The 26,196-nt window shown below is 38.9% G+C and overlaps 1 protein-coding gene across 2 annotated transcripts; it reads left to right on the top strand.

The window, feature by feature from the left end:
• The first annotated feature begins 3,942 nt into the window (after positions 1 to 3,942).
• Positions 3,943 to 24,583, top strand: LOC108711606 (chromaffin granule amine transporter). 2 transcript variants are annotated; one of them, XM_018253494.2, is made up of 16 exons: positions 3,943 to 4,064; positions 5,521 to 5,663; positions 6,944 to 7,071; positions 7,318 to 7,621; positions 8,122 to 8,180; positions 8,636 to 8,719; positions 11,896 to 11,988; positions 12,398 to 12,487; positions 15,348 to 15,388; positions 15,579 to 15,639; positions 15,966 to 16,061; positions 17,401 to 17,479; positions 17,573 to 17,624; positions 20,516 to 20,699; positions 21,686 to 21,819; positions 23,911 to 24,583. In XM_018253494.2, exons 2-16 carry the CDS (start codon positions 5,650 to 5,652, stop codon positions 23,968 to 23,970), a joined length of 1,479 nt encoding a protein of 492 aa, XP_018108983.1. In that variant the 5' UTR covers positions 3,943 to 4,064; positions 5,521 to 5,649; the 3' UTR covers positions 23,971 to 24,583. The 2 variants fall into 2 exon arrangements, with proteins under 2 accessions (XP_018108983.1, XP_018108985.1); XM_018253496.2 differs by lacking the exon at positions 12,398 to 12,487.
• Positions 24,584 to 26,196: the final 1,613 nt, after the last annotated feature.

Below are 26,196 nucleotides of genomic sequence, written 5' to 3'. Positions count from 1 at the left end.
ATTCCCTCCATGGGCCTGTGTGTATGGTCCTCTAACTGTGACTGTAGTAATATGCTCAGGACTGCAGTTCAGCTTCAATTGACAGGCCAAATGTGTTCAGAAAAGGTTGCATTTAGAATTTATACTGTGCTACAGCTACAGGACCTGAGACTCAGGACCGATTTACATAGTGGGCGCCCCTAGGCCCACTGCCATTCGTTGCCCCTGTCCCCTCCCCTTTATTCGTGAATATTTTCATCATCTGGACTAGAGCAATGGGGATTGGCGCATGGGAAATTAAAAAAATGATTGCATCTCCAGTGCATCACCAGTGTTTTTGAACCAATGTGGGTGTGGTTGGGCAGCATGCCGCCCCCCTAAAATCCTGCCACCCTAGGCCCAGGCCTAGGTGGCCTTTCAACAAATCCGGACCTGCTGAGATTATAATGTGTATAACTATAAAATAATGTTTGCTAACCACTCATTTTAGGCTTCGTAATTTGTGACGACCCCTGAGCTCAGCTTCTCAACAGCTGCTCAGAGCCCACTGAGCATGTGAGTGTCACAGACACTTTCCAAGATGGTGACCCCCTGTGACAAGTCTATAGTCCTGTATCATTGCTGCTATTGACAAGCTGAAACTTTAGGCTGGTGCAATAAGTTCAGTATATAAAATAAGCCATTTTTAGCCATATTCATTGTTAAAGTTTAGTTTTCCTTTAAAGGATACATGTATTGATAACATGAATGAATTTTGTTACAACAGCGCCACCTGCTGTTTATTTTCTGTCTAGTCTGATCACCAAGTAGTCAAAGAAGTTGTCAGGAGAAAGAAAGAGGCTGTTCTGATTTTCTTTTGGTTAGGAAAAAAATTAGAAACTTTTCTCAACCTCTCCTGCTGAAAAATGGTCAATGTTGCCATTTTGGATGTTCCAATGTTGGAACAACATTATTTCATATTAACAGTACATGTATTCTTTAATATCTTGGAAAAAAAACTTGTAAAAGTTCTTAGAATAGCACCCTCATCAATTTTACATAGGTTTACTTATCCTTTAATCTGAATGAATTTTGTGACAGTGGCACCACGTGCTGATCAATTGCCAGCTATGATCCAGTCAAGGAATCTGTGAGAAGAAAGAATAAGGACTGGTCTAATAAAAGTTATGTGAGGTTTCTAATGTTTCTCAACCAGTGTAACAGCATTCTCTTTTCTGACAAGTTCCCCAACTCTAGCACGGTTAGAAACTGACCAGAAGGTGGCACTGTTGTAACAAAATTAATTCATGTTATAAGTACTTCTTTCCCTTAACATCTTAGAATTTTTTAAATAAAAATAAAGAATGTAAATTGCAAAAGTGCTTAGAATAGCACTCTCATCAATTTTACATTCACTTACTTCACAGGTTTACTTATCCTTTAAGGGTCACTCGCTCCCAAATGATTTAATCGGCATGAGAGTTGTAGCTCTGCAACACCTTTCCTCCACTAAGTCAGTGAGGGCCCTTCCCAGAGATTAAGGGGGTTATTTATCAAAATCCAAATTTTTCTGATAATTTTATTAAAAAAAGTCTGAGAAAACTAGAATCCATGATTTGACCTTATTTATTATTAAAAAAGCACAATTTAATCGGATCGGGGGGAAAACTCAAATTGTACAATTTTTTCGGATTTCTTTCCCGAAATTAAATGCACGATTTTTTCGGCTTTTTCCCAAAAGTCTGAGTATTTGGGATTTTTGCCCGAAATATTCGGATTTTAGGGCTAATTCCAGTGCAGTCCACAGAAACTTCCAAAAAAAGGATAGGGGCCTTTCCCATTTACTTTCCGTGTATATAACCCCGGCAGGTCTGAGATGGAGGATTTTTGAATATAGATTTTTTCCATCCTCGGTGTATAATTAATCTCGAAAAAATTGTTTTTTTTGTCCCACTAAAAATTTTGATTTTATAGTTTCGAGTTTTGCCATTTGGACTTTAACAAAAAAGCTGCTGAGTAGCTGTTTAAGTCAATGAGAGAGGGATCAGTTCTAAGTTGTTTGCAGCCATCCTGGAGAAAAAACTTGAATCGAGTTTTTGGGTCGATCCCAGGGTCAGACTTTGCTGGCGGGACACCGGGAAAAAACCCGTGGGCCCCGCTGGCCTAGATCCAAACTCAGTTTGCATATGCATACATTCACCCCCGTTTGGCAGAGAGGGGCTCTGAGGCACTTGCGGAAAAATTTAATTTGCTACAGGTCGATCCTGTTCACCCAAGTTACAATAATTAGATTCTTATAATAAATTTCGATTGGTCGAATTTTGAGTTCATGGGAGTTTTAAAAAACTCCCATGAATTCGAAATTTGACCTTTGATAAATGGCCCTTTAACAGCCACATTAAAAATAAAAGCCTACACTAAGGGGCACATTTACTTAGCTCGAGTGAAGAATAAGAAGGAAAAATACTTTGAATTTCAAAGTATTTTTTGGCTACTTCGACCATCGAATTGGCTATTTCGACCTTTGACTATGACTTCGACTTTGAATCGAACAATTCGAATTAAAAATCGTTCGACTATTCGATAGTCGAAGTGCTGTCTCTTTAAAAAAAACTTCGACCACCTACTTCGCCACCTAAAACCTACCGAGCACCAATGTTAGCCTATGGGGAAGGTCCCCATATGCTTTCCTAGCAATTTCTTATTGAAGGAAAATCGTTCGATTGATGGATTAAAATCCTTCGAATCGAAGGATTTAATCGTTCGATTGAACGATTTTTCCTTCGATCGTTCGTTTGAAGAATTGCGGTAAATCCTTCGACTTCGATATTTGAAGTCAAAGGATTTAACTTCGATGGTCGAATATCGAGGGTTAATTAACCCTCGATATTCGATCCATAGTAAATGTGCCCCTAAAAGTTTTTCTTCCTGCATCTTGTTCCTGTATTTCATGTGGGAGACCAACACAATTAATTTGTGACTGCAGGTAAGGCATTTGGGAACTGGCGTTTTTTGGATAAGGTTTTTTTTTTGTGTCTAAAACCTGAAAAATATTTATACATTGAAGAAAACCGAATAGGGTTGTTTTGCCACCAATATGGGTTTATGTAGCTGTATTTAGGGAGACAGCACTTTTTTTAAGTAACATCACACAAATTTCTCAGGGACACAGTACAATTTTTATTTATATGGTGGAATTAGGGATGCACCGAATCCAGGATTCGGTTCGGGATTTGGCCAGGATTCGGCCTTTTTCAGCAGGATTCGGATTCGGCCGAATCTTTCTGCCTGGCCGAACCAAATCCGAACCCTAATTTGCATATGCAAATTAGGAGCGGTAGGGAAATCACGTGACTTTTTGTTAGAAAACGAGGAAGTAAAAAATGTTTTCCCCTTCCCACCCCTAATTTGCATATGCAAATTAGGGTTCTGATTCGGTTCGGTATTCGGCCGAATCTTTCACAAAGGATTCGGGGGTTCGGCCGAATCCAAAATAGTGGATTCGGTGCATCCCTAGGTGGAATGCCACCATCAGGCTTTACATAGAATTTTTTTTATAGTTTTTAATTATTTGCCTTCTTCTTTTGACTCTTTCCAGGTTTCAAATGGGGGTCGCTGACCCCATCTAAAAACGAACGCTCTGTATGGCAACAAATGCATGGTTGCTAAGGTAATTGGGACCCTAGCAAACAGATTGCGAAATTGCACTGCTCAATTAAATGCTAAATAACTCGAAAACCACAAATAATAAGAAATGAGAACCAACTGCAAATTGTGTCAGTATATGACTCTCTACATCATACTAAAAGTTCATTTAAAGGTGAACAACCCCTTTAATGTACTTGTGGGTGTTCTTTTCATAATATGGGTTCCTCAGAGATATTGCTTTTGAGTCTCTTTGTCATACACTCTGGCACAAACACCTTTCAAGTGGCCGACATCCAAATCTCTTATGTGGGTGAGCAGGATATTCAGGTCCATGAAGGAGAACAGGTTGGGTGGGTTTGTTAACATTCAGCAAGCTCCTCCATTAGCAGAGACACTGTGCTTCTGGCTAAAGGTATCATTCCAGTGGAAGCAACAAGCAAGTGCCACCATCCAACAAGGTAAGAAACTAACACATAGTTCCTCTAATGATCCTTTACCTCTAAAACAAAGCTCTTTCATTTTTAATGCCAACACTTTGCCCCCCCCCCAAGGCCATTGGAGATATTTTTCAACATTTCAAGTTTTGAGTTTACTCTCATACATGTCTGTTAGGGTTGAATCAGACTCAACTTAATGGGATTCACTCATTAAAATGTTATATACAGGTATGGGACCTGTTATCCAGAATGCTCGAGACCTGGGGGTTTACAGATAATGGATATTTCTGTAATGTGGGTCTTCATACCCTAAGTCCATTACAAAATCATTTAAGCATTAAATAAACCCAATAGGCTGTTTTTGCTTCCAGTAATGGTTAATTATATCTTAATTTGGATCAAGTACAAGCTACTGTTTTATTATTATAGACAAAAAACAAATCATTTATAAAAATCTGGATTATTTGGATAAAATGGGGCCTTTCCATAATTCTGATCTTTCTGGATAATATGTTTCCAAGTAATGGATTCCATACCTGTACTTTATATTCTTTTTATACAAACTGGCACACAAGAACCCTTTTCATCTCTTCACCTCAAGCTAATAATAATTCTTTGATTAAATAAAAATCATCTATCTCTATCTATCTATCTATCTATCTATCTATCTATCTATTTCATCTGTCTATATTTATCTATCTATCGATCTATCGATCTATCTATCTATCTATCTATCTATCTATCTATCTATCTATCTATCTATATACTATCTATCTATCTATCTATCTATCTATTATCTATCTATCTATCTATTATCTATCTATCTATCTATCTATCTATCTATCTATCTATCATCTATGTATCTATCATCTATCTATCTATCTATCTATCTATCTATCTATCTATCTATCTATCTATCTATCTATCTATCTATCTATCTATCTATCACAACATCTTCAGTGTCGCAAATTTGCCAATATCAAATATGTTCCTTCCTTATATAGTGTTCATATCCCCCACATGGCATTGTTTGTAGCTGAGGCTGCTCATCTTAGATCAACAGGTCACCAGATAAGCAGATCTTTTATACGCCACATTTTGAGTACCATGCTGATACTCATGCCACTAAGTGTGGTCATTTGTGGGCAATATACATGGCCCTTAGCAGAAAGGATTATCTGATTTACCCTATTAGTATCTGAACATGACTAATCACATAACATCCTGGAAAGAGGATGGTTTTAGTCCCATACATACTAAGAGTGGTCTGCAGCATGTATCTGGCCATGTATTTACAACTCTTTATATCATGGACCAAGGGGAAACATAAACTCTAATAGCCCGAATATCACTTATACAGATAATCAGTATGGGGAAACCCTGGGACTGCTTGGCTACAAACATACCCTTCTAGGGAGAACCTTCTTTTTGAAATATGATAGTGTATGGTAGTATAACATTTTTTTGTTACTTTTAGCTACAATGACTGTCCTACAACTGTACTCTCCATGTTGGCTTTAGCTGATGGAAATGTCCCAAATGTAGAAACTATTCAGATGATGAAATATTTCTCCTCCCAGAGCTGATCCAGGAAGCAAAGCAGAGAATGGCAGAACTTGGGTAAGTACATTGTTCAGCTTGTTATTGTTTAACCATATGGGTTTTTTGCAAAGTGTAAGATCCCACAAGCCATTGCAGTCATAACACTAAACTAACAATAAGGAGAACCAAGAAGGTTTTGAAAACTGTACTAAGTATCATTTTCTTGATGAACTAAGGAAGGGGAAGGCTTATTTTGTGTTTGATGTGTTTATATCCCAGTGGGCCTACACAGGCACCACCAATACATTTGTAATAGTGCTGTCTGTACTTGCTGGAAGTAGACATGAGATCTAGTTGCACCACTCTGCACTGACTTCAATGGCACGAGTAATGAAAACACCAAAAAAATCTCCACTAAAGAAACCAACATTTTATTAGAGGATTCCTCAAGAACATTTGTTTCCATAGAAAATGAAAGCAAAAAAGGACAAGAAATTGTTGAGCTCTTCTGGTTATACCATTGATTCAGTCAGGTCTGATTGTGGGCCCCCTGTCCTGGTGGGTTCTTGGCAAATGCCTCTTTTGCCTATTTATTAAAACAGTCCTTAGTAGGAATCCAGAGTAAGGACTTTTTCTCCAGAATGGAGGTCAGTCCACCTACAGGTCAGTCTCATACAGTCAGCATTCCCAATGTGGAATAATGCTATATCTTCAACCAGATCCGGACTGAGAATCAAAATAGGCCCTGCCCTTTCAGGTACTCAGAGGCCCAATCAGCCCACACAGAGACCCAAACAGCCCCCACCAGCCCACCAAATAGTGACTTTCTATGGCACCTTATAGCAGCCCCTCTGACATTTGCCAGAAGCCACAGATTGCCAGTCCGGGCCTGTCTTCAACCCTTGTGTATTCAGAAAACCCACCACTGATCAACTAATGTTCTAATTGGTCTATACCAGTTAAGTTAATACAGGTATGGGATCTGTCATGCAAAATGCTTGGGACCTGGGGCTTTCCAGATAGAGGATCTTTCTGTAATTTGGATCTTCTTACCCTAAGTCTATTAGAAAATTGTGTAAACATTAAATAAATGCAACAGACTGATTTTGCTTCCAATAAGAATTAATTATATCTTAGTTTGGATCAAGTACAAGCTACTGTTTTATTATTATAAAGAAAAAATTAATCATTTAAAAAACATGGATTTGGACAAAATGGAGTCTATGGGAGATGGCCTTTCCATAATTCAAGTTTTCTGTATAACGGGTTTCCAGATAAAGGATCCCATACCTGCACCACAAGTTGGACAGCATGGCTGGCAGTTTCCTTTGCTTATAATGCATATCTTTTACCCTCAGGAGGTCCTTTATCATGATGGAATGCGGCTGCTTTAAATGGCTGAAGGAAAAGCGGGAGTCACCCCATCTAGTCGTAGTGGTCGTTTTCTTGGCTCTGCTTTTGGATAACCTGCTTTTAACCATTGTGGGTATGTTCTGCCTTAGAAACAAGTTTCAGCAGAAACCTCACTGCCTGCATTATCTTCCAAAACTAAATTAGGTTAATAAGAATGTCTTACTCTGACCTGCATTAGGAAGCTCTATATCCAAGAGGCTCGGGTCTCTTGGCCTTCTGTAGAGTCTCAAAATATCCATTTCATTATGACAATTCAATGTTTTTTTGTTTTCCAATCAGAAAGTGGCAAGTAGCAAATACTTTTCTCTCTCTTGTCCAGTTCCAGTAATCCCAGATTACCTTTATGAATCAGAGTTCCTGAATAAAACCATGGCTAAAACCAAGTTGTCCTCCATTCCTGCGCCAGACTCTTCATCCTTCTTAAGCCGTTTACTGTACTATAGGTACAGTGAGCTTCTGTACTCGGAAGAACATATGAATTCAACTAAGGGTCTCTTGAAGGAACCCTGCAGAAAAGACACACACTTTCTAAGAGAGGAGAATGTTTCTGTTGGTTTACTCATTGCGTCAAAATCTATGGTGCATATCCTGGTGAATCCCATTGTGAGTCTGTTCACTAACAGGTAAGGCTATGCTGATAGACAGCTGTTAATGTAATGCATCCACTCTTTTTGATTCCAGTAAAGCTTGGAAATGGATCAATTAGGCTCTCAAAGGATCAAATTATCCTGCAATTGTATATATGAATTAGTGGCCAGTCTGTAGTTCTGCCTCTTTATGGCCACAGAGTAGACATTCTGGAATAGTCAGTTTTGGTTTGTACATCTCCTCTTGCTTCCAAAGTGCCAAATGCCCCCGATATGTATGGGCAAATGTGCAACCAGTAACAGAAGGAGGAAGGAGAGCATGGTCAGTCAATGACATAGCGCAGCTTCAAGATAAGATTGCAGGCTGTTAAAACATGATTCTGCTGGTAGGGACCCAGTATAAATCTTTTTATTTATTGGAGGATTTCATTGTACTTTTAATAAACTGTAAAAAGATTTCCCTTTAGTACTCAGGTTTATTATTTTAAAAATACAACCTTAGCTGCTTTCCGCACAAACACTTCTTCTTTTTCTAGGGTTGGATATGGCTTACCGATGTTTCTTGGCTTTGTCATCATGTTAATATCAATCTTCAGTGAGTATTTCTCTTATCTTGCATCCCTTACCTCATATATTGGGAGACAAGTGAATTTAGACATGACCCTGTTGGACTTTTCTACCACTCCCATATTACATATCTATGCTGTCACTTACTATTTGTATCACTTATGCATTTGATAGCATGTGTGCAAACCAGTTTCTTGACTATCCTATCCTGTCACCTGGAGGCATTTGGCTCCAGGCATTTTGCATATTAATGCAAACAGAAACCAACATAAATTAACAATAAAGTATACTTAGTCATTGCTCAGAAAATTCCAGGTTAATTTTGCCAAGACTGCAGTTATTTTGTTTTTTGACTGATGGTAGAAAGAGAGGAAACATGGGGGCCCTGCACTGGCTTTTTCTGTCCAAAATACGATTATATTTGACATGTTGGACAAATTAAGAAGCTCTCTCTTTCTCTTTCTCTCTCCCTTTTATGCACAGCGTTTGCCTTTGGTGGATCATACATATTCCTCTTATTGGCCCGAATGCTGCAGGGCATTGGAAGCTCCTTCATCGTTGTTGCAGGTAACAAGTCTCATCCACTTTATGGAAGCTGTATTTTTAAATGCAGATAAATGGAGTTGGGGTAGGGAGAGGATCTGCTTCTCTCGTCCTGCAGAAAAAAACGCAGACTGAGAGCAGCAGAGACAACAAACACTCCATGTGTCCTCAGCCTTAAAGGGATACTGTCATGGGAAAAAATGTTTTTTTTCAAAATGAATCAGTTAATAGTGCTGCTCCAGCAGAATTCTGCACTGAAATCCATTTCTCAAAAGAGCAAACAGATTTTTTTATATTAAATTTTGAAATCTGACATGGGGCTAGACATTTTGTCAATTTCCCAGCTGCCACAAGTCATGTGACTTGTGCTCTGATAAACTTCAATCACTCTTTACTGCTGTACTGCAAGTTGGAGTGATATCACCCCCCTCCCTTTCCCCCCCCCCAGCAGCCAAACAAAAGAACATTGGGAAGGTAACCAGATAACAGCTCCCTAACACAAGATAACAGCTGCCTGGTAGATCTAAGAACAACACTCAGTAGTAAAAACCCATGTCCCACTGAGACACATTCAGTTACATTGAGAAGGAAAAACAGCAGCCTGCCAGAAAGCATTTCTCTCTTAACGTGCAGGACAAGTCACATGACTGGGGGCAGCTGGGAAATTGACAACATGTCTAGCCCCATGTCAGATTTCAAAATTGAATATAAAAAAAATCTGTTTGCTCTTTTGAGAAATGGATTTCAGTGCAGAATTCTGCTGGAGTAGCACTATTAACTGATTCATTTTGAAAAAATTTTTTTTTTCCCATGACAGTATCCCTTTAACTTTAAAGCCAAGCAGGCTAAACTGATGAGTTGATCCTACTTGATAAGGGCTGTAGAACTATCCACAATCAAACATAGGGGTGTGAATGGGAATAATTTGTTTTTATATGTTAATGACCCATTTGATTATTATCCAACTTGAGTTTCTCATTACAGTAATGCAGTTTAGAAGCAGGAATGAATCCTGCAGAACAGGATGTGCTTAGTTGAAAGACAATTTTTATTTTATTTACCTGTAATAAGTTGGGTTCTGATGGAAAAATAGAAGCAGGTGGAGTGATCCATCAATATTCTCCTTTAAATGTTCATTTGTGGTTTTGCTATTTAGGGGCAGATTTATCAAGGGTCGAATTTCGATGTAATGGGAGTTTTTTTGAACTCCCATAACTTTGAAATTCAAATCGAAATTTATTTAAAAAAGTTTTTAGTGTATTCGATCGAATTCGAAATGAAGTATTTGCCCAAAAAAACTTTGATTTTTCAAAGTCCACCAAATAGGTTCTAAAGAGACGGTACATGATAAATTTTGATTTTCAAATTTTTTTCAAATTCAAATCGAATTTTGGCCTATTCGATAGCCTACTTCGACCCTTGATAAATCTGTCCCTATGGGGCAGATTTACTAAGCTCGAGTGAAGAATTCGAATTAAAAAAAAAATTTGAATTTCAAAGTATTTTTTTTGGGTATTTCGACCATCGAATGGGTCAAATTCGATCAAATCGAATGATTCGAATGATTCGAAGTAAAAATGGTTCTACCATCCGATAGTCGAAGAACTGTCTCTTTAAAAAATAATTTGACTTCATACTTCGCCACTTTAAACCTACCGAGCTGCAATGTTAGCCTATGGGGACCTTCCCCAGCACTTTTTTAAGCTTTTTTTGATCAAATAAAAATCCTTTGATTCGAAGGATTTTATCGTTCGATCGAACGATTATAATTTGATCGTTCGATCGAAGCATTTGCGCTAAATCCTTCGAATAAGAAGGATTTTACTTCGAGGGTTGAATTCGAGGGTTTATTAACCCTCGAAATTCGACCCTTGATAAATCTGTCCCCATATGTCCCAATTCTGGTTGTGTGTTTTCTACATATTGGATGCAAGTTGTGGCAAAAAATGAAGCCCAATATTGAGTGGGAATAGCATAATTTAGAATGTGTATCATTAAAATGATGCCTGCGATTGTCTTTTTCAATGGATTCTCTGCTTAGAAAGATCTGTGACACATATTGAGATCATTATGCCTACTTTGATGTGCTAATATGTTTGTTCAGTGTAAATCATGTTAGCATATCTCCAATATACACATACAGGACAAAACCCAGTAAATGCAATTTAACGGATGATTATTCTATGGAAAATGTAAATGTATGTAAAGTTTAGTTTGTAGAGTGTCTCTACTTTGCAATGACACAGTACATGAAAGGAAGGAGCAACAGAGTGAGATAAAAAATAATTAAAAATTTAGTCAATAGGTAAAGACAAGGAAGTAGTTTTTGCCTTTAGGCGTTTCTTCGAAAAAGTCAAGAAACATCAACAGAAGAATATTAAAGCCGGCAGGGGATAAATAGTGCTGGGATCGTAGCATAGTATTTGTACAGAACTGACCAACTTACCTTTCATTGTGGAGGTATGTGCTTGAAGCAGTTAATACAGGTATGGGATCTATTATCTGGAAACCCGTTATCCAGAAAGCTCTAAATTACAGGAAGGTCGTCTCTGATAGACTCTATTTTATCCAGATTTTTTAAAAATGATTTCCTTGTTCTCGGTAATAATAAAATAGGACCTTGTTCTTAATCCCAACTAAAATATAATTAATCCTTATTGAAAGCAATAATATATATATATTTAATCGATCGATCAAACGATTTTCAAAAAAAAAACTTTGACTTCTAGAAGCTTAGCCAAATACTGGCTATAGGTTCTAGGAGGTCCCCATAGGCTAACATAACAATTTGGCAGGTTTAAGGTGGCAAAGTTTTTTAAAGAGACAGTACTTCGATTTTCGAATGGTCGAATATTCGAAGTTTTTTCAATTCGAACCGAATTTTGGCCTATTCGATGAAAAGATCAATTACCTGAGCATTCTGGATAACAGGTAAATTGGCTCTAAGATATATAGATTGCCTCCAACAAAAAGAGTGAACTTGAAACAGATTGTATTGGTAGAAATTAGAGAGGACTGGATCAATGATAAGATCAGTAATGGAAGAAGAGGCCACAGAATAAATAACTGCCCCATCTTTCATAAATGAGGCATTTTCTATATTGCTTGAGTGTGTTTCTGAGCTTCCTATGTACTGTAGCCTTTTACAGACACACCAGTGATGCTGCTGCATGTGCTCACTCTCTTCTGTATTGTTTAAGGTCTAGGCATGGTGGCAAGTATATACACTGACGACTTCCAAAGAGGAAAAGCAATGGGAATCGCTCTTGGAGGTGTTGTCCTGGGGGTGGTTGGTAAGTACATAGTTTGGTTTATTCTGAATGAGAGAGTTGAGATGGGTTCTAGTAGCTAGGTGCAGAGGGTAGTGCAGGAGAGAGCTAGAGCAATATATATTTATAGAGACCTACATTGTTCTGGGGTATAGTTTTTCTTTAACCTGTTTGCGCAGGCATCATGATCAGGGCAGGCACAGCTATTTATCACTTCCTTTACTGTATATTCTCTAGGCGATTCTTACTCATGGAAGCTTCTCAGCTACTGGAGAATATACCAATACTACTTGTGCCTCATGTCAGGTGGCTTGAAGCACACCTGTTTGTTTTCTGGCTGAAATCTGCTCTGTGTGCACAAACTATTTGTCTAATTTGCAGCTAATGTTGCCTTTTATTTCTTAATCACTTGTTTCTGTTGTCTCTGTCACAGCTGGACCTCCTTTAGGCTCTGCTATGTATGAATTTGTGGGGAAGGCCTCACCCTTCCTGCTCATTGCAGCTTTGGCCCTACTGGATGGGGGTAAGAAGAGTAACCTGTACACACTCCCCTGATGTCTGGACCACATACGTTTTATCCCATATATGTATTATAAGGTGTTATTTAATAATTATAAGGCACAAAATTTGCCCTGTGGCAGTAATCCATGGCAAACAATATGATGCTTGCATTTAAACAGGTGACTAGTAAATTCTACTTGCTGATTGGTTGCCCCATGGCAAACGTAGTGCCTTTTATTCACTACATAACTAGTGATGAGCGAATCTGTCTGTGAAAAGTTCGCAAAGTGCATTGAAGTCAATGGGAGTCATAATTTCTTTTACCCGTGACAATTTTTTACTCACGCAACAATTTTTCCAAATGCAGAGACTGGTGAATTACTAATGTGGTGCCGCTATTCAAAAAGGGATCCCGTTCTCAGACTCAAAACTATAGGCCAGTTAGTCTGACGTCAGTGATAGGAATGCTTTTCAAAGGTTTAATAAAGGATAAGATACTGGACTTCATAGAAAATCATAATACTATGAGTTTGTGCTAGTATGGTTTTATGCGTAATAGATCTTGCCAGACTAACTTATTTTTTTTTTTATGAGAAGGTAAGTAGGGACCTTGATTCTGGGATGGCAGTGGATGTGATTTACTTTGCTAAAGCATTTGAGACAGTGCCACACAGAAGGTTACTGGTTAAATTAAGGAATGTTGGCCTGGAACATAGTATTTGTACCTGGATAGAGAACTGGCTAAAAGATAGACTACAAAGAGTGGTGGTAAATGGAACATTTTCTAATTGGACCAGTGTTGTTAGTGGAGCACCGCAGGGCTCTGTACTAGGTCCCTTGCTTTTCAACTTGTTTATTAATGACCTGGAGGTGGGCATTGAAAGTACTGTTTCTATTTTTGCAGATGATACTAAATTGTGCAGAACTATAGGTTCCATGCAGGATGCTGCCACTTTGCAGAGTGATTTGTCTAAGTTGGAGAACTGGGCAGCAAACTGGAAAATGAGGTTCAATATTGATAAATGCAGGTTATGCACTTTGGCAAAAATAATATAAATGCAAGTTATACACTAAATGGCAGTGTGTTGTGAGTTTCCTTAAATGAGAAGGATCTAAGGTTTTTTGTAGATAAAAAGTTGTCTAATTCTGGGCAGTGTCATTCTGTGGCTACTAAAGCAAATAAAGTTCTGTCTTGCATAAAAAAGGGCATTAATCAAGGGATGAAAACATAATTCTGCCTCTTTATAGGTCCCTAGTGAGGTCTCATCTGGAGTATGCAGTGCAGTTTTGGACTCCAGTCCTTAAGAGGGATATAAATGAGCTGGAGAGAGAGCAGAGACTAAGTGCAACTAAACTGGTTAGAGGGATGAAAGACTTAAATTATGAGGGGAGACTGACAAGGTTGGGGTTGTTTTCTCTGGAAAAAAGATGCTTGCGAGGGGACATGGGTATATAGAATTTATGTGAAAGTAGAGAGGGGTGTGTGTATGGATGCTGGGTTTTCATTTGGAGGGGTTGAACTTGATGGACTTTGTCTTTTTTCAAAGTGATTTATCTATGTAACTATGTAACTATTAAATTCAATGGGCGTTTTTTCTTATGGCAACTTTTTTTGTCTCTGCATCATTTTTGCCGATTTATTTTGTCGCAGCTAATTTTTCCTCTAAACATCTTTTGCTGCAGTTTCACAAATAAATTCACAGATGGCGAAATGTAGAATTTCACTGTGAATTTATGGCTAGCGAAAAAAATTCGCTCATCACTATAAATAACCCCTATATAGCCTTAAAGGAAAACTATACCCCCGAACAATGTAGGTCTCTATAAAAAGATATTGAGTAAAACAGCTCATATGTAAAATCCTGCTTCATGTAAATAAACCATTTTCATAATAATATACTTTTTTAGTAGTATGTGCCATTGGGTAATCATAAATAGAAAATTGCCATTTTTAAAAATAAGGGCCGCCCCCTGGGATCATAGGATTCAGGGTGCCCACAAACAAACCACACGTTAGGTCACATGAGCCAATTAACAGACAGAGTTATGTCTTTTGCTTCCACACTTCTTACTGTTACAGTTAGAGTTGTAGTATTTCTGGTCAGGTGATCTCTGAGGCAGCACACAGACCATCATGAAATGGTGGCTCAAGCCAAGAGATGTAAAAGGGTGATATTTACTTACATATATATATATATCAGTTTGGTAAGATTCTTTAATATGTCACTTAATTTGATATAAACTATCTGTTGCTTTAGGGGCCGATTCACTAACTTCGAGTGAAGGATTCGAAGTAAAAAAACTTCGAATTTCGAAGTTTTTTTGGGCTACTTCGACCATCGAATGGACTACTTCGACCTTCGACTACGACTATCGAAGGATTCGAAGTAAAAATCGTTCGACTATTCGACCATTCAATAGTCGAAGTACTGTCTCTTTAAAAAAAACTTCGACCCCCTAGTTTGCCATCTAAAAGCTACCGAAGTCAATGTTAGCCTATGGGGAATGTCCCCATAGGCTTGCCTAACTTTTTTTGATCGAAGGATATTCCTTCGATCGTTGGATTTAAATCCTTAGAATCGTTCGATTCGAAGGATTTAATCGTTCGATCGAAGGAATAATCCTTCGATCGTTCGATCGTACTATCTGCGCTAAATCCTTCAACTTCGATATTCGAAGTCGAAGGATTTTAATTCCCAGTCGAATATCGAGGGTTAATTAACCCTCGATATTCGACCCTTAGTGAATCAGCCCCTAAGTGTTCATTTTGGGGGTATAGTTTTCCTTTAACATTTCTGTATACAATAAAGTGAATACAGTGAAGTAGCTGTTTTCTTTTCTGTTTTTTTGCCAAACTAATATCTGCTGTTCTCTTTGTTTAGCCCTGCAGCTGTTTATTCTTACACCGAAAATATCGCCCTCAGTAAGTACATTATTAACAGAGTTTCCAAGCTATATTTATGGTACATTGTACAAGCATATTCCATATTTGTCCCTATAGAATAACTGTTAGGAACAATCAGGTAATAATGGGATTTCTGGGCTATGACACACTATAATGGATACAAACTACTGTGTATTTGCTGTAAGTGATTCTCTTTCATTCCTTGTAGGCCATTGCTCCTCCATCTTTCTTTTCTCTGCTGAAGGACCCATACATTTTGGTTGCTGCTGGTAAGACTGCAATTTATATAAGAATGATAGTTACTAGAGGAGAGAAGAAGAGTCCGATTTCTTTCCATGGTGACATCCAGAATTCTTGCAGCTATTTAGTGACAACCTTGGAAAGCAAAAATACCCCCTAGTGCATGAAAAACTGTCTGCCTGGAGGACATTTGCTGCTGCTATTACATTATGTCCATGGTATAAAATGGCCTAACAAAGTCATACATTGTATTGTATTGTATTGATTGAATCACAGGTCACCATTTATCCTATTTTTGCTCTGTTTAGATCTGTTGGGCAAATTTGGAAATGTATTCTTGTTTGTTTATTCACAGGGTCCCTTTGTATTACAAGCATGGGTATTGGGATGCTAGAACCCACCCTTCCCATTTGGATGCTAGGAAGCATGTGCTCCCCAGACTGGCAGATTGGTATGTTCTACGATTGCATTTTCCCAATTGACAAAACTTAAGATGGAAAACTGTGGTGAGAAAGAATGGGACCTAAAGGGGGTTATTTACTAAATTCCGGAAGGGTCTTTTAGGGCAAAACTCAATTTTTTTTTTTAAAGGAGAACGAAAGTCTTTATACACTTGCGGGTGCCAAATGTTAGGCACCCCCAAGTGATTGTATTGACTTACCTGAAACCCGGCCGGTGCTCCTATCAGCAGAAAACTGCACCGGCCCGGGGTTATACCAGTGAGCACCACGGAGCGATCTTCTTCCGTCTTCCTCTTTCCTTCACGCGGCTGCGCATGCGCAATAGAATGAAAAGCTGAACTTTAACTAAAAAGTCGTCTATTTCATTAAACTGCGCATGCATCTGCCTCGGGAAATTTGAAGAAAGAAGACACCGGAAGATGAACGCTATTTATTAAAGTCCGATGCAGCAAAAATCTTGAATCCACAATCTCAGACCTGCGTATAAGTCAATGGCAAAGGTCGCTATCTTATTTTGAAATTTATGTAATCTGCGCTGGAATTAGCCTGAAAATCCGATCATTTCAGACTTTTCGGGGCAAAATCCAAACATTTGGACTGTTTGGAGCAAAACTCAGAAAAAATTGTAAGATCTGGGTTTTCGCTCGGTTTTATCGAGTTTTTAACTGAACCGATTAAATCGAGCTATCATAATAATAAATAAGGTGAAATCGGGTATTAGAGTTTTGTTGTGGTTTTTATATTTAAAAAATGAGAAAAATTCTGATTTTAGTAAATAACCCTCATAGTGTACCAATGTAAGTAGGAACACAGTAGTCCACCTTATTCCCCAGATACTCCATGGCTTGTAAGTCATAGGGGTAATGAAATAAATGGCCTTTAGTTTTCTGCTTGTCTAGTTACTCAAAGCAACTGGTTGCATCTAGTTGTTTGCAGAAAAATCTATGGTTACTATAGTTTACTAGAAATGGCAAACTTCCTACTTTTTATTATATTACCCTACCTATAATATTCTATTATTCTCAGAACTATTGCTAAGGCTACTGCATCACAAGACTATAATAATAAAGGCAGCCACACACCATTAGATAAGTGGAAAAACTCCTACAAAATCAGTAGCAAAAAACATTTTTAGAAAATTACTATAAAAATATAAACATAAAAAAATAGTACATGACCAATTTTTTGAGCAAATAAACGTATTTTTTTGTTTTTTAACTTTGATAAATATAGCCTTTTTATGAATTTGACTAATTATAGCAATACATGGAATAAATGCATAGATGCATAACTCTCACTTATACATTTTGCGCTGGTTTCTTTCTTCAGGTTTGGTATTTTTGCCAACCTCAATTTCATACCTTGTTTGCACCAATGTATTCGGCATTATTTCCCACAAGTTTGGTAGGTGAGTACTGTACATGAAACTGCTTGTGCGTTCCTTTAGAAAAAGGATTTGGGAATTATACTGTTCCACTGTTTATTCTTTTTCTTAATCCAGGTGGTTGTGCTCACTGCTTGGAATGGCCCTGCTGGGAATCTGCCTCCTTTGTGTGAGTGAATGACCATATAATGTACATAGTAATAGGGATGCACCAAATACAGGATTCGATTCGGTGTTCGGCCAGGATTCGCCTTTTTCAGCAGGATTCGGATTCGCCTGAATTCTTGTGCCTTGCCATGCCCAATCCGAATCCTTAAAATCACATGACTTTTTGTCACAAAACAAGGAAATAAAAAATGTTTTAAAGGAACTGTTCAGTGTAAAAATAAAAACTAGGTAAATAGATAGGCTGTGCAAAAAAAAAAATTTTTCTAATATAGTTAGTTAGCCAAAAATGTAATGTATAAAGGCTGCAGTGACTGGCTGTGTAACATATTAGCCAGAGCACTACTTCCTGCTTTTCAGCTCTCTAACTCTGAGTTAGTCAGCGACTTTAAAAACTGGGTAAATAGACAGGCTGTGCAAAATAAAAAATGTTTCTAATATAGTTAGTTAGTCACAAATGTAATGTATAAAGGCTGGAGTGACTGGATGTGTAACATAATAGCCAGAACACTACTTCCTGCTTTTCAGCTCTCTTGCTGTCCACTGATTGGTTACCAGGCAGTAACCAATCAATGACTTGAGGGGGGACACATTGATCATAACTGTTGTGTTTGAATCTGAGCCGAATGCTGAGGATCAATTGCAAACTCACTCACTTATGTCCCATGTGGCCCCCCTTAAAGTCATCATCATCATCATCATCATCATTTATACTCATTCATCTAGCTCGCTGCTCAACATCAGCTGCTCCCATATGTATGTCCCTTCACTGGCTCCCAATCTCTTCTAGAATCAAATTCAAATTACTTACACTCACATTCAAGGCCCTTAATAATGAAACCCCTCCCTATATTTCATCTCTAATCTCCAAATACACTCCTTCACAAAATCTTCGCTCTGCTTCTGATCTTCGCCTCACTTCTCCTCTGGTCACTTCTGCCCATTCTCGTCTACAAGACTTCTCTCTGGCTTCTGCTTTTCTCTGGAACTCTCTGCCACAAGCTGTCAGACTTTCTCCTTCCTTCCAAACTTTCAAGCGCTCCTTAAAGACCCATCTGTTTAAAGAGGCCTATTCGATGTGCCTTAATTAATCTGTATCAAAAATGACAAAGTGTTTATACAATCCTAATGTCTCAATTGTACCCTAACCTTTTAGTTTGTAAACCCTATTGTACTCTGTAATCCTTGTCTGTTATCCACCATTTATTCCCTGTTTGCTATAACTGCAGTAAAGCACTGCGTATCTTGACAGCGCTATATAAATAAATGATGATGATGATGACTTTAAGGGGGGCCACCTGGGACATAAGTGAGTGAGTTTGCAATTGATCCTCAGCATTCGGCTCAGATTCAAACACAACAGTTATGATCAATGTGTCCCCCCTCAAGTCATTGATTGGTTACTGCCTGGTAACCAATCAGTGAAAACCAAGAGAGCTGAAAAGCAGGAAGTAGTGTTCTGGCTATTATGTTACACATCCAGTCACTCCAGCCTTTATACATTACATTTGTGACTAACTAACTATATTAGAAACATTTTTTATTTTGCACAGCCTGTCTATTTACCCAGTTTTTATTGTTATACTGAACTGTTCCTTTAATGACGTGTTGCTCATCCCTTCCCATCCTTAGTTTGAATATTCAAATTAGGATTCGGATTGAGCTCGGGATTCAGACGATTCTTTCACGAAAGAATTTGGGGGTTCGGCCAAATCCAAAATAGTTGATTCGGTGCATCCCAAATAACAGCATAATGACCATAACATACAACATAACAGTGTTCCTCTTATAGGTCTGGAATAAAAATTGTATTCTAACTTTTGCTTGAACTTTCAAATAGGATTTAAACTCATATTTAAATTACAAGATGTTGAAACCATAATAGAGTCAGACTTAAAAGTGATACTGACAATAAACATTTTCGTTTCAAAATATTAATTTATATTAAAAGTTACCTATAGGTCATGTTGATTGTTTTTTTCTGATAGTTCTGCTTTTGTAATTAATTGTTACTTGAATTCCCTAAACCTGACTGTTTTGCCAACCTGACTCTTCTGAGTCTGTCAGTTAGAGTTTCTAATGCTAATGGACTATTGTTGCACAAATATGGCAGCCCCCTCCTAGAGGGACACAGGGGTAAGAAAGATAATGTAAAAGCATCAAACAAATACTTTTATGGCAACGTTATAAACAGCATTCAAAAGCAATGTTATGACAAATACAAAAAAAAGGTTATTTTCTGGTGTCAGTATCTCTTTAAGGTGGCCATAAACGTTACAATTACACTCTTTCCTGGAAAAGATGTTTCCAAGAAAGATTATTTGTTTTAATACACACGTGAAGAGCTGAATCGTCAGATATACAGGTAGATATACAGGTAGAAACAATAGAATTCTACCCATATCTAACAATTACAATGGTCGATGTTCGGGTGCCTTTAAAGGAGCCTGATCAAAATTTTCTGGCCTGCCTGATCAACGAGTCGACTGGTATTCAAGTCTTCTGCCGATAACTAGTGATGGATGGATTTGTCCCGTTTCGTTTTGCTGAAAAATTTGCGAATTTCTCGTGAAATGTGCAAAACTTTGGACTCGCATCTGAAAAGGCACTCGCGTCAAAACCAACGTGTGTCAACATTATTCGGACAGCCATTGACTTTAACACTGGCGTCAAAATTGACACGAACGTCAGAATTGACACAGGCGTCAAAATTCGTGTTTCGCTTATTTTTTGCCGTTTCACAAATCTTGTGGTGAAGCGAAATGCACCAAATTCACCCATCACTATTCAAAAGTACTCCAGCTAGTAACCCCCCCAGTCTGTTCTGTACAAATTAGAATGAATACCAAGCAACATAACTTCCTGATACATTCATGAATCCTCTCTCTTTTGCAGATGTCGCTAGCAGTTAATATTTTTGGACTCATTGCTCCCATTGCTGGCATAGGGATTAGCCTTGGAATAGTGGACTCTTCCATAATGCCAATCATGGGCTATCTAGTAGACTTGCGCCATTCCTCGGTTTATGGTGGAGTATACGCTATTTCTGACATTGCTATCAGCTTTGGATATGCAATAGGTATAGTATGCAATTTTCTAGCAATCTTGACATTTTTAGCCTAGTTTCAGAACACATCTCAGCATATGCCATTTGTTTCAACATTATCTTCAAAAATAATGTGTGGCCTACACATATGGAGGAATTATTAGAGGACTATCAGTGTTAGGAGTAGTGATGAGTGAATCTGTCCCATTTCACTTCGCTGAAAAATTAGCAAAAAAACGGTGGAAAAGTTCACGAAACGGCAAACAATTTGGAAACACATTGAACTCAATGGGACGTTTTTACACGCAACAAATTTTCTCGCCCCACATGCATTAAAGTCAATGCTTTAATCAGAGCAGCCGCTTTCTTTCTCCTGACAACTTCCTTGACTACTTGGTGGTCAGACTGGTCAGTAAATGACACAGTGAGGGTTGTGGAGATGTGGAATTCTCTCCCTGAATCAGTGGTACAGGCTGATACATTAGATAGCTTTAAGAAGGGTTTGAATGGTGTTTAGCAAGTGAGGGAATACAGGTTTATGGGAGATAGCTCATAGTACAAGTTGATCCAGGGACTAGTCTGCCATTTTGGAGTAAGGAAGGAATATTTTCTCCTCTAAGGCAAATTGGTGAGACTTCAGATGGTTTTTTTTTTGCCTTCCTCTGGATCAACTGGCAGTTAGGCAGATGTAAAAACAAAAAAACAACAAAAAAAAAGAAAAAAAAAAAGGTTGAACTTGATGGACGTGTGTCTTTTTTCAACCTTACTTACTATGTTACCATGTTACTATGTTACTATGTTACTATGTAGCAGGTGGTGCTGTTGTAGCAAAATTCATATTAACAGGACATGTATCTTTTAATATCTTGAAATTTAAAAAAATAAATAATGAATGTGCATTGCACCCTCATTAATTTTGCATTCACTTATTTTTAACGTTTACTTATCCTTTAATTTGAACTTTTGTAAGTAAAAAAAGAAGCAGGTCAAAAGGTGTTGATTGTCCATTTCCCTTTAAGGTCCATCCGTTGCTGGAGCTATTGCAAAAGCCATTGGATTCCCCTTGTTAATGGTGATCATTGGCCTTCTTAACCTCATTTACTCTCCTCTATGTGTCTTACTGCGCAATCCGCCAAAGAAGGAAGAAAGGATGGTGAGTTACCTATTATTATTAAATTATTGTATTATTATTCTGAGTGGGAGAGGCAAAGTTTTAAACATTAGTGATGGGCATTTTTTGGACGCCGACGCAATTTCGCCAAAAGAACAGACGCCGGCGTCAAATAACGGACGCCGGCGTCAAAAACGAGACGCCGGCGCCATTTCGCGAATTATACGCGCGAATTTGCCCATCACTAATAAACATATTTATTACTCTTTATGTACATGTCAGAAAAAGGACTGTTGTACTGGAAAGAACTGAAAAGGTTATAGATTAGATTATTCTTTGTAGTTCTTGGATTTTCTCACCGTAACGTTTTCTCATGATATAAAAAATATTTTGTGTACGTTATTAAATATCATATTCTATATAATATATTTCTAATAAAAACCCCTACCCTCCATAGCCCCCTTCCCTGCTCACTCTCGCACAAGAGTTATCACAAGTAAATACCCCTAAGCCGGTAATTACCCTTTGTTGCAGAGTCAGCGCAGTGAAGCTCACGAGGGGCCATCTTTAGCCGCTTTGGTAATCTCAGTAAGGAAGTGCCGTATCGGCGCATGCGCAGTTGGAGCATTTCCCCGGCTCGCTACAGCTGTGCATGCGCGAAAGTGACGAAAGTTACCGAAGCGCTGGGAGAAGACATAAAGACTACCGAAGCAGCTAAAGATGGCCCCCGTGACCTCCGCTGCGCTGACTCTGCAACAAGGGGTAATTACCGTCTTAGGGGTATTTACTTGTGGTAATTCCTTTGCGGGGGGAGCAGGGAGAGGGGTTATGGAGGGTAGTGGTTTTTATTAGATGGGGGTTTGCTTCTCCTTTAATGGAAGCAAAACCAGCCTATTGGGTTTATTTAATGATTAAACGATTTTCTAGTAGACTTAAGGTATGGAGTTCCAAATTACAGAAAGATCCGTTATCTGGAAAACCCTAGGCCCCGAGCATTCTGGATAACAGGACCCATACCTTTGTAAGGGGAGTTAAGGGTTAACACCGAATTATGAAAGGGTAGGAAGGGGTTAACACTGTCACCATGGAAACCCAACTGGATCCAAAGATTAAAGTCCACACTCTTGATGATAAAACAAACTTGAACCGGTTATTTGGACACACTTTCTTTGGATCAGATGACTCTTCACACATCAGGGCATATAGATATACAATCCACGGCAATGATACACTTCTCCTTTGCTGGCTAAGCCAACACTCCAAACACACAAAGGTTTTTCCCGAAACCTTCTGAAGGACATCCCTTTCCAGGGTTACTCACCACCTCCCTGCTTCAGCCGGGCTAACACCACGCCAGTGCACCACTGACCTTTCAGGGTAGGAATTTCCTTGTGACACCTTCCGGTCCTACCAGTCTGGCATACGACCTATGCCCCTCTGGCCTACTCCGGATAGGACTTTTCTTTTCCCCCTCCTTCAGGATGTCCTTTTTTCCTATAACTTCCACTTGCACCCTCACTGGCTTAGCCTTGGCACATATGCCACTACCTCCTCGTTGGGGTCTTAACTACCCATGCTAAATAGTCCTGACTATCTGAAATACCTAGTATTTCACACTTGTGCCCTCTCTCTATCTAAATCCAAATGCATGTGTACAAACCTTTGGGTGTGTCTCCCCTTTAAATACCTTCTTCAATTAAACACTACCCTGACACTTACTGTGCATGTGCTATTCTCAATACTGTACATGTGCTTTCCCTCTGTTACCCAGCATGGAACCTTTATCATCCATTTACATGACAACACTGCCATCTTGTGGTACATTTTACACATTACAGTCTTCCAACACATTTAACACTTTCAATCACTTAAACATTACTTTAACATTTTTACAGCACTCACATTCACTTAACACATTCAATACATTTTCTCATACACACAATCCAATCACCTTCTTACACCTGTAGTAGTTTAGTATTCGTTTTTATAAATCACTGTTAATGACACGAAAGTGGATCAGAATCCTTTGGCCACCATTACTGGTATTTCTATTTGCATCCATCATCAACTTCTTGTCGCCGTCAGATGTTTAAAATCTCTTCTTTGTCATACCTTGCATTTTTTTTTTTTCAGGCCCTCTTAAACCACGATTCCATAGTAAATTCATGGTTGATGAAAAAATCCCAGACATAAGACTGATCACATCAATAGTATGAATTAAACGTCTGACCAATGAGCTGTTGACCAAAGTAGCCATTTGGAAAACTGGAAAAATATCAGGATCTGAACTTGCTCGAGTTCTTAATGTCAACAGGCCTTTTTTAGTGAACAAGGCCTTTAGCCTCACTCTGCTGATATGTCTTCATAGATCTGGGAAAGGAATCCATAAACTCTTTCATATGGTGTTTTTTAGTACAGCTACAAGTTCTTGAAAATCAAAAATATGTAATGGAGTTGGAGAAGCCCAGACTCAATGCTGATACAGTGTATGCATTTGGGCCTTGGGAAAATCCCTCTATTGTTACATCTCATCCTCATAAGAAGAGGCTATCTACTCACTTAGGGTCAGGGCACACTGGCAGATTCGGGGAGCAGGGCAGCCATCAGGGGGGACAGGGGGGAGAGTTGTAGGGGGCCCCGAGGGTACCCTGGCCACGCCACGCTTACTTGATTAGCCAAGCCCCCCATCTTTCTGAGAGCTGCTGACTTTGGGAAGGCATGGACTTTAAGGGGCCCTGGCCAATGTGGGGGGGGGCCCCTGGCCACCAATTTTTTTTTCTCGTGTGGCCACCAATATTTTTTAATGGGGGGGGTCCTGGCCACAAATGTTTTTTTATGGGGGGCCCTGACCACCAATATCTTTTTATTTTTTATTAACATGTGGGAACCTGAGCCACCAATATTTTTTTTGTTTTTTTACTGTGTGGTGGGGGCAGACCTGTAGGTGGGGCTTGCGGTGGGTGCAGCCCAGGGGGCCCAGGAAATTTTGTCGTATGGGGCCCTGTGATTTCTGATGGCGGTCCTGTTGGGGAGATCAGTTGCCCGGCCACAAATCTCCTCTTCTTCGACTAATCTCCCCGAACTGCCTCCCCTGCCTTCTCGCCGGCAAAATGTAAAAAAGGCAAAAGTTTTGTTGTGAGGCAACTTTGGGCATCTTCGGAAAACAGATTGCTCCAAGTGCCATCCCGCCGGTGATTTGCATTGTAGCCGGAGGGAGGCAGTTTGGGGAGATTAGTCGCCCCGAAGAAGAGGAGATTTGTCGCCGGACGACTAATCTGCCCGAATCAGAGCGTGTGCCCTGACCCTTAAAAAAAGAACTTGGCCATTATGCCTATTCTCTTCCTCGTGTCATGTTATCATCAACTGAATATAGGACCTGTATGAAGTGCTAAAGTGCCCAACTCCACTCATTGTGACCTCTAAAACGAAGTGAATGGAACTGTTTTATGAATCTGATTTGTGACTGTGTTTGCTATTGCACTATTGCCAGGACTATACATGATAGAAGTATTGACGGGGGATGATCCTATATTGGAACTTAAATTCCTTAAAGTAAGAGAAGGCTTTATCTTATAGTTATCTACTGTATAGTTTTGCTATGTATTTTCCTCTATGGAAATGTTTAAGTTTGTATTTGTGGAGAGCTTGCTGTATAGCTTCTTTTGTAGTATCAATTCACAAATAAATCTAATTACAAATGAATGCAGTACCAACTTGATGGAAAATACATTGTACAATCACAATATGAGTAGGATAAATACTAGGTCAACCTTCTGTATTAGGCCCCTGCAAAACATGCAAGCAGTAGTGCAGCGTTTGTTTCATATACAGTGTTATACCCCTGCTACACATAGTACAAATCGCTTCTTCTTCAGGCGACTGATCTCCCCAAACTGCCTTCCTGCCAGCTACAATGTAAATTGCCAGCGGGATGGCACTCGGAGCACTTAATTTTTTCCGAAGTCCCCTGAAGTTGCCTCACGAGGAAACTTCGGGCAACCTCTGAAAGATGAAGTGATCTGGCTGCCATCCCGCTGGTAATTTACATTCAAGCTGGCGGGAAGGTAGTTTGGGGAGTTTAGTCACCCGAAGAAGAAGCGATTTGTCGCTGGCATCTCCCCAAATAGCAGCGCGTGCCCTGGCCCTCAATGCAGAGCCAGTTTCATGTAAAATACCCCACTAAAAACATATGGATAAAAACAATTTCAAGTGCAATATATCATATAGGGCCAGATTCAATTCAGTGAGAAAAATTAATCTCATGGTTTATCACGTAAAAAACTCATGGATGAGACTAAATTTGAGAATCCTCGAATTGTTACTTCTATAGGATAGAATACTGTTTACATTTTTACTTCAGTTTATGGATTGTACCATCTCAACCAAAATTAGTAGTAAATTCCACATGTTTGAGGTAGG

Source organism: Xenopus laevis, chromosome 3L, assembly GCF_017654675.1.
Source record: "Xenopus laevis strain J_2021 chromosome 3L, Xenopus_laevis_v10.1, whole genome shotgun sequence".
Taxonomy (NCBI): domain Eukaryota; kingdom Metazoa; phylum Chordata; class Amphibia; order Anura; family Pipidae; genus Xenopus; species Xenopus laevis.
Note: the sequence above shows the minus strand (reverse complement) of the source record. Positions and strands in the feature narration are given on the sequence as shown.

What these genes read in the sequence shown, in the direction of transcription:
- LOC108711606 (XM_018253494.2), top strand. An exon ending in GTGAGTCTGTTCACTAACAG is followed by an intron (nt 7,622 to 8,121) that starts GTAAGGCTATGC and finishes TTCTTTTTCTAG; the next exon opens with GGTTGGATATGGCTTACCGA. An exon ending in CAAAGAAGGAAGAAAGGATG is followed by an intron (nt 21,820 to 23,910) that starts GTGAGTTACCTA and finishes TTTTTTTTTCAG; the next exon opens with GCCCTCTTAAACCACGATTC.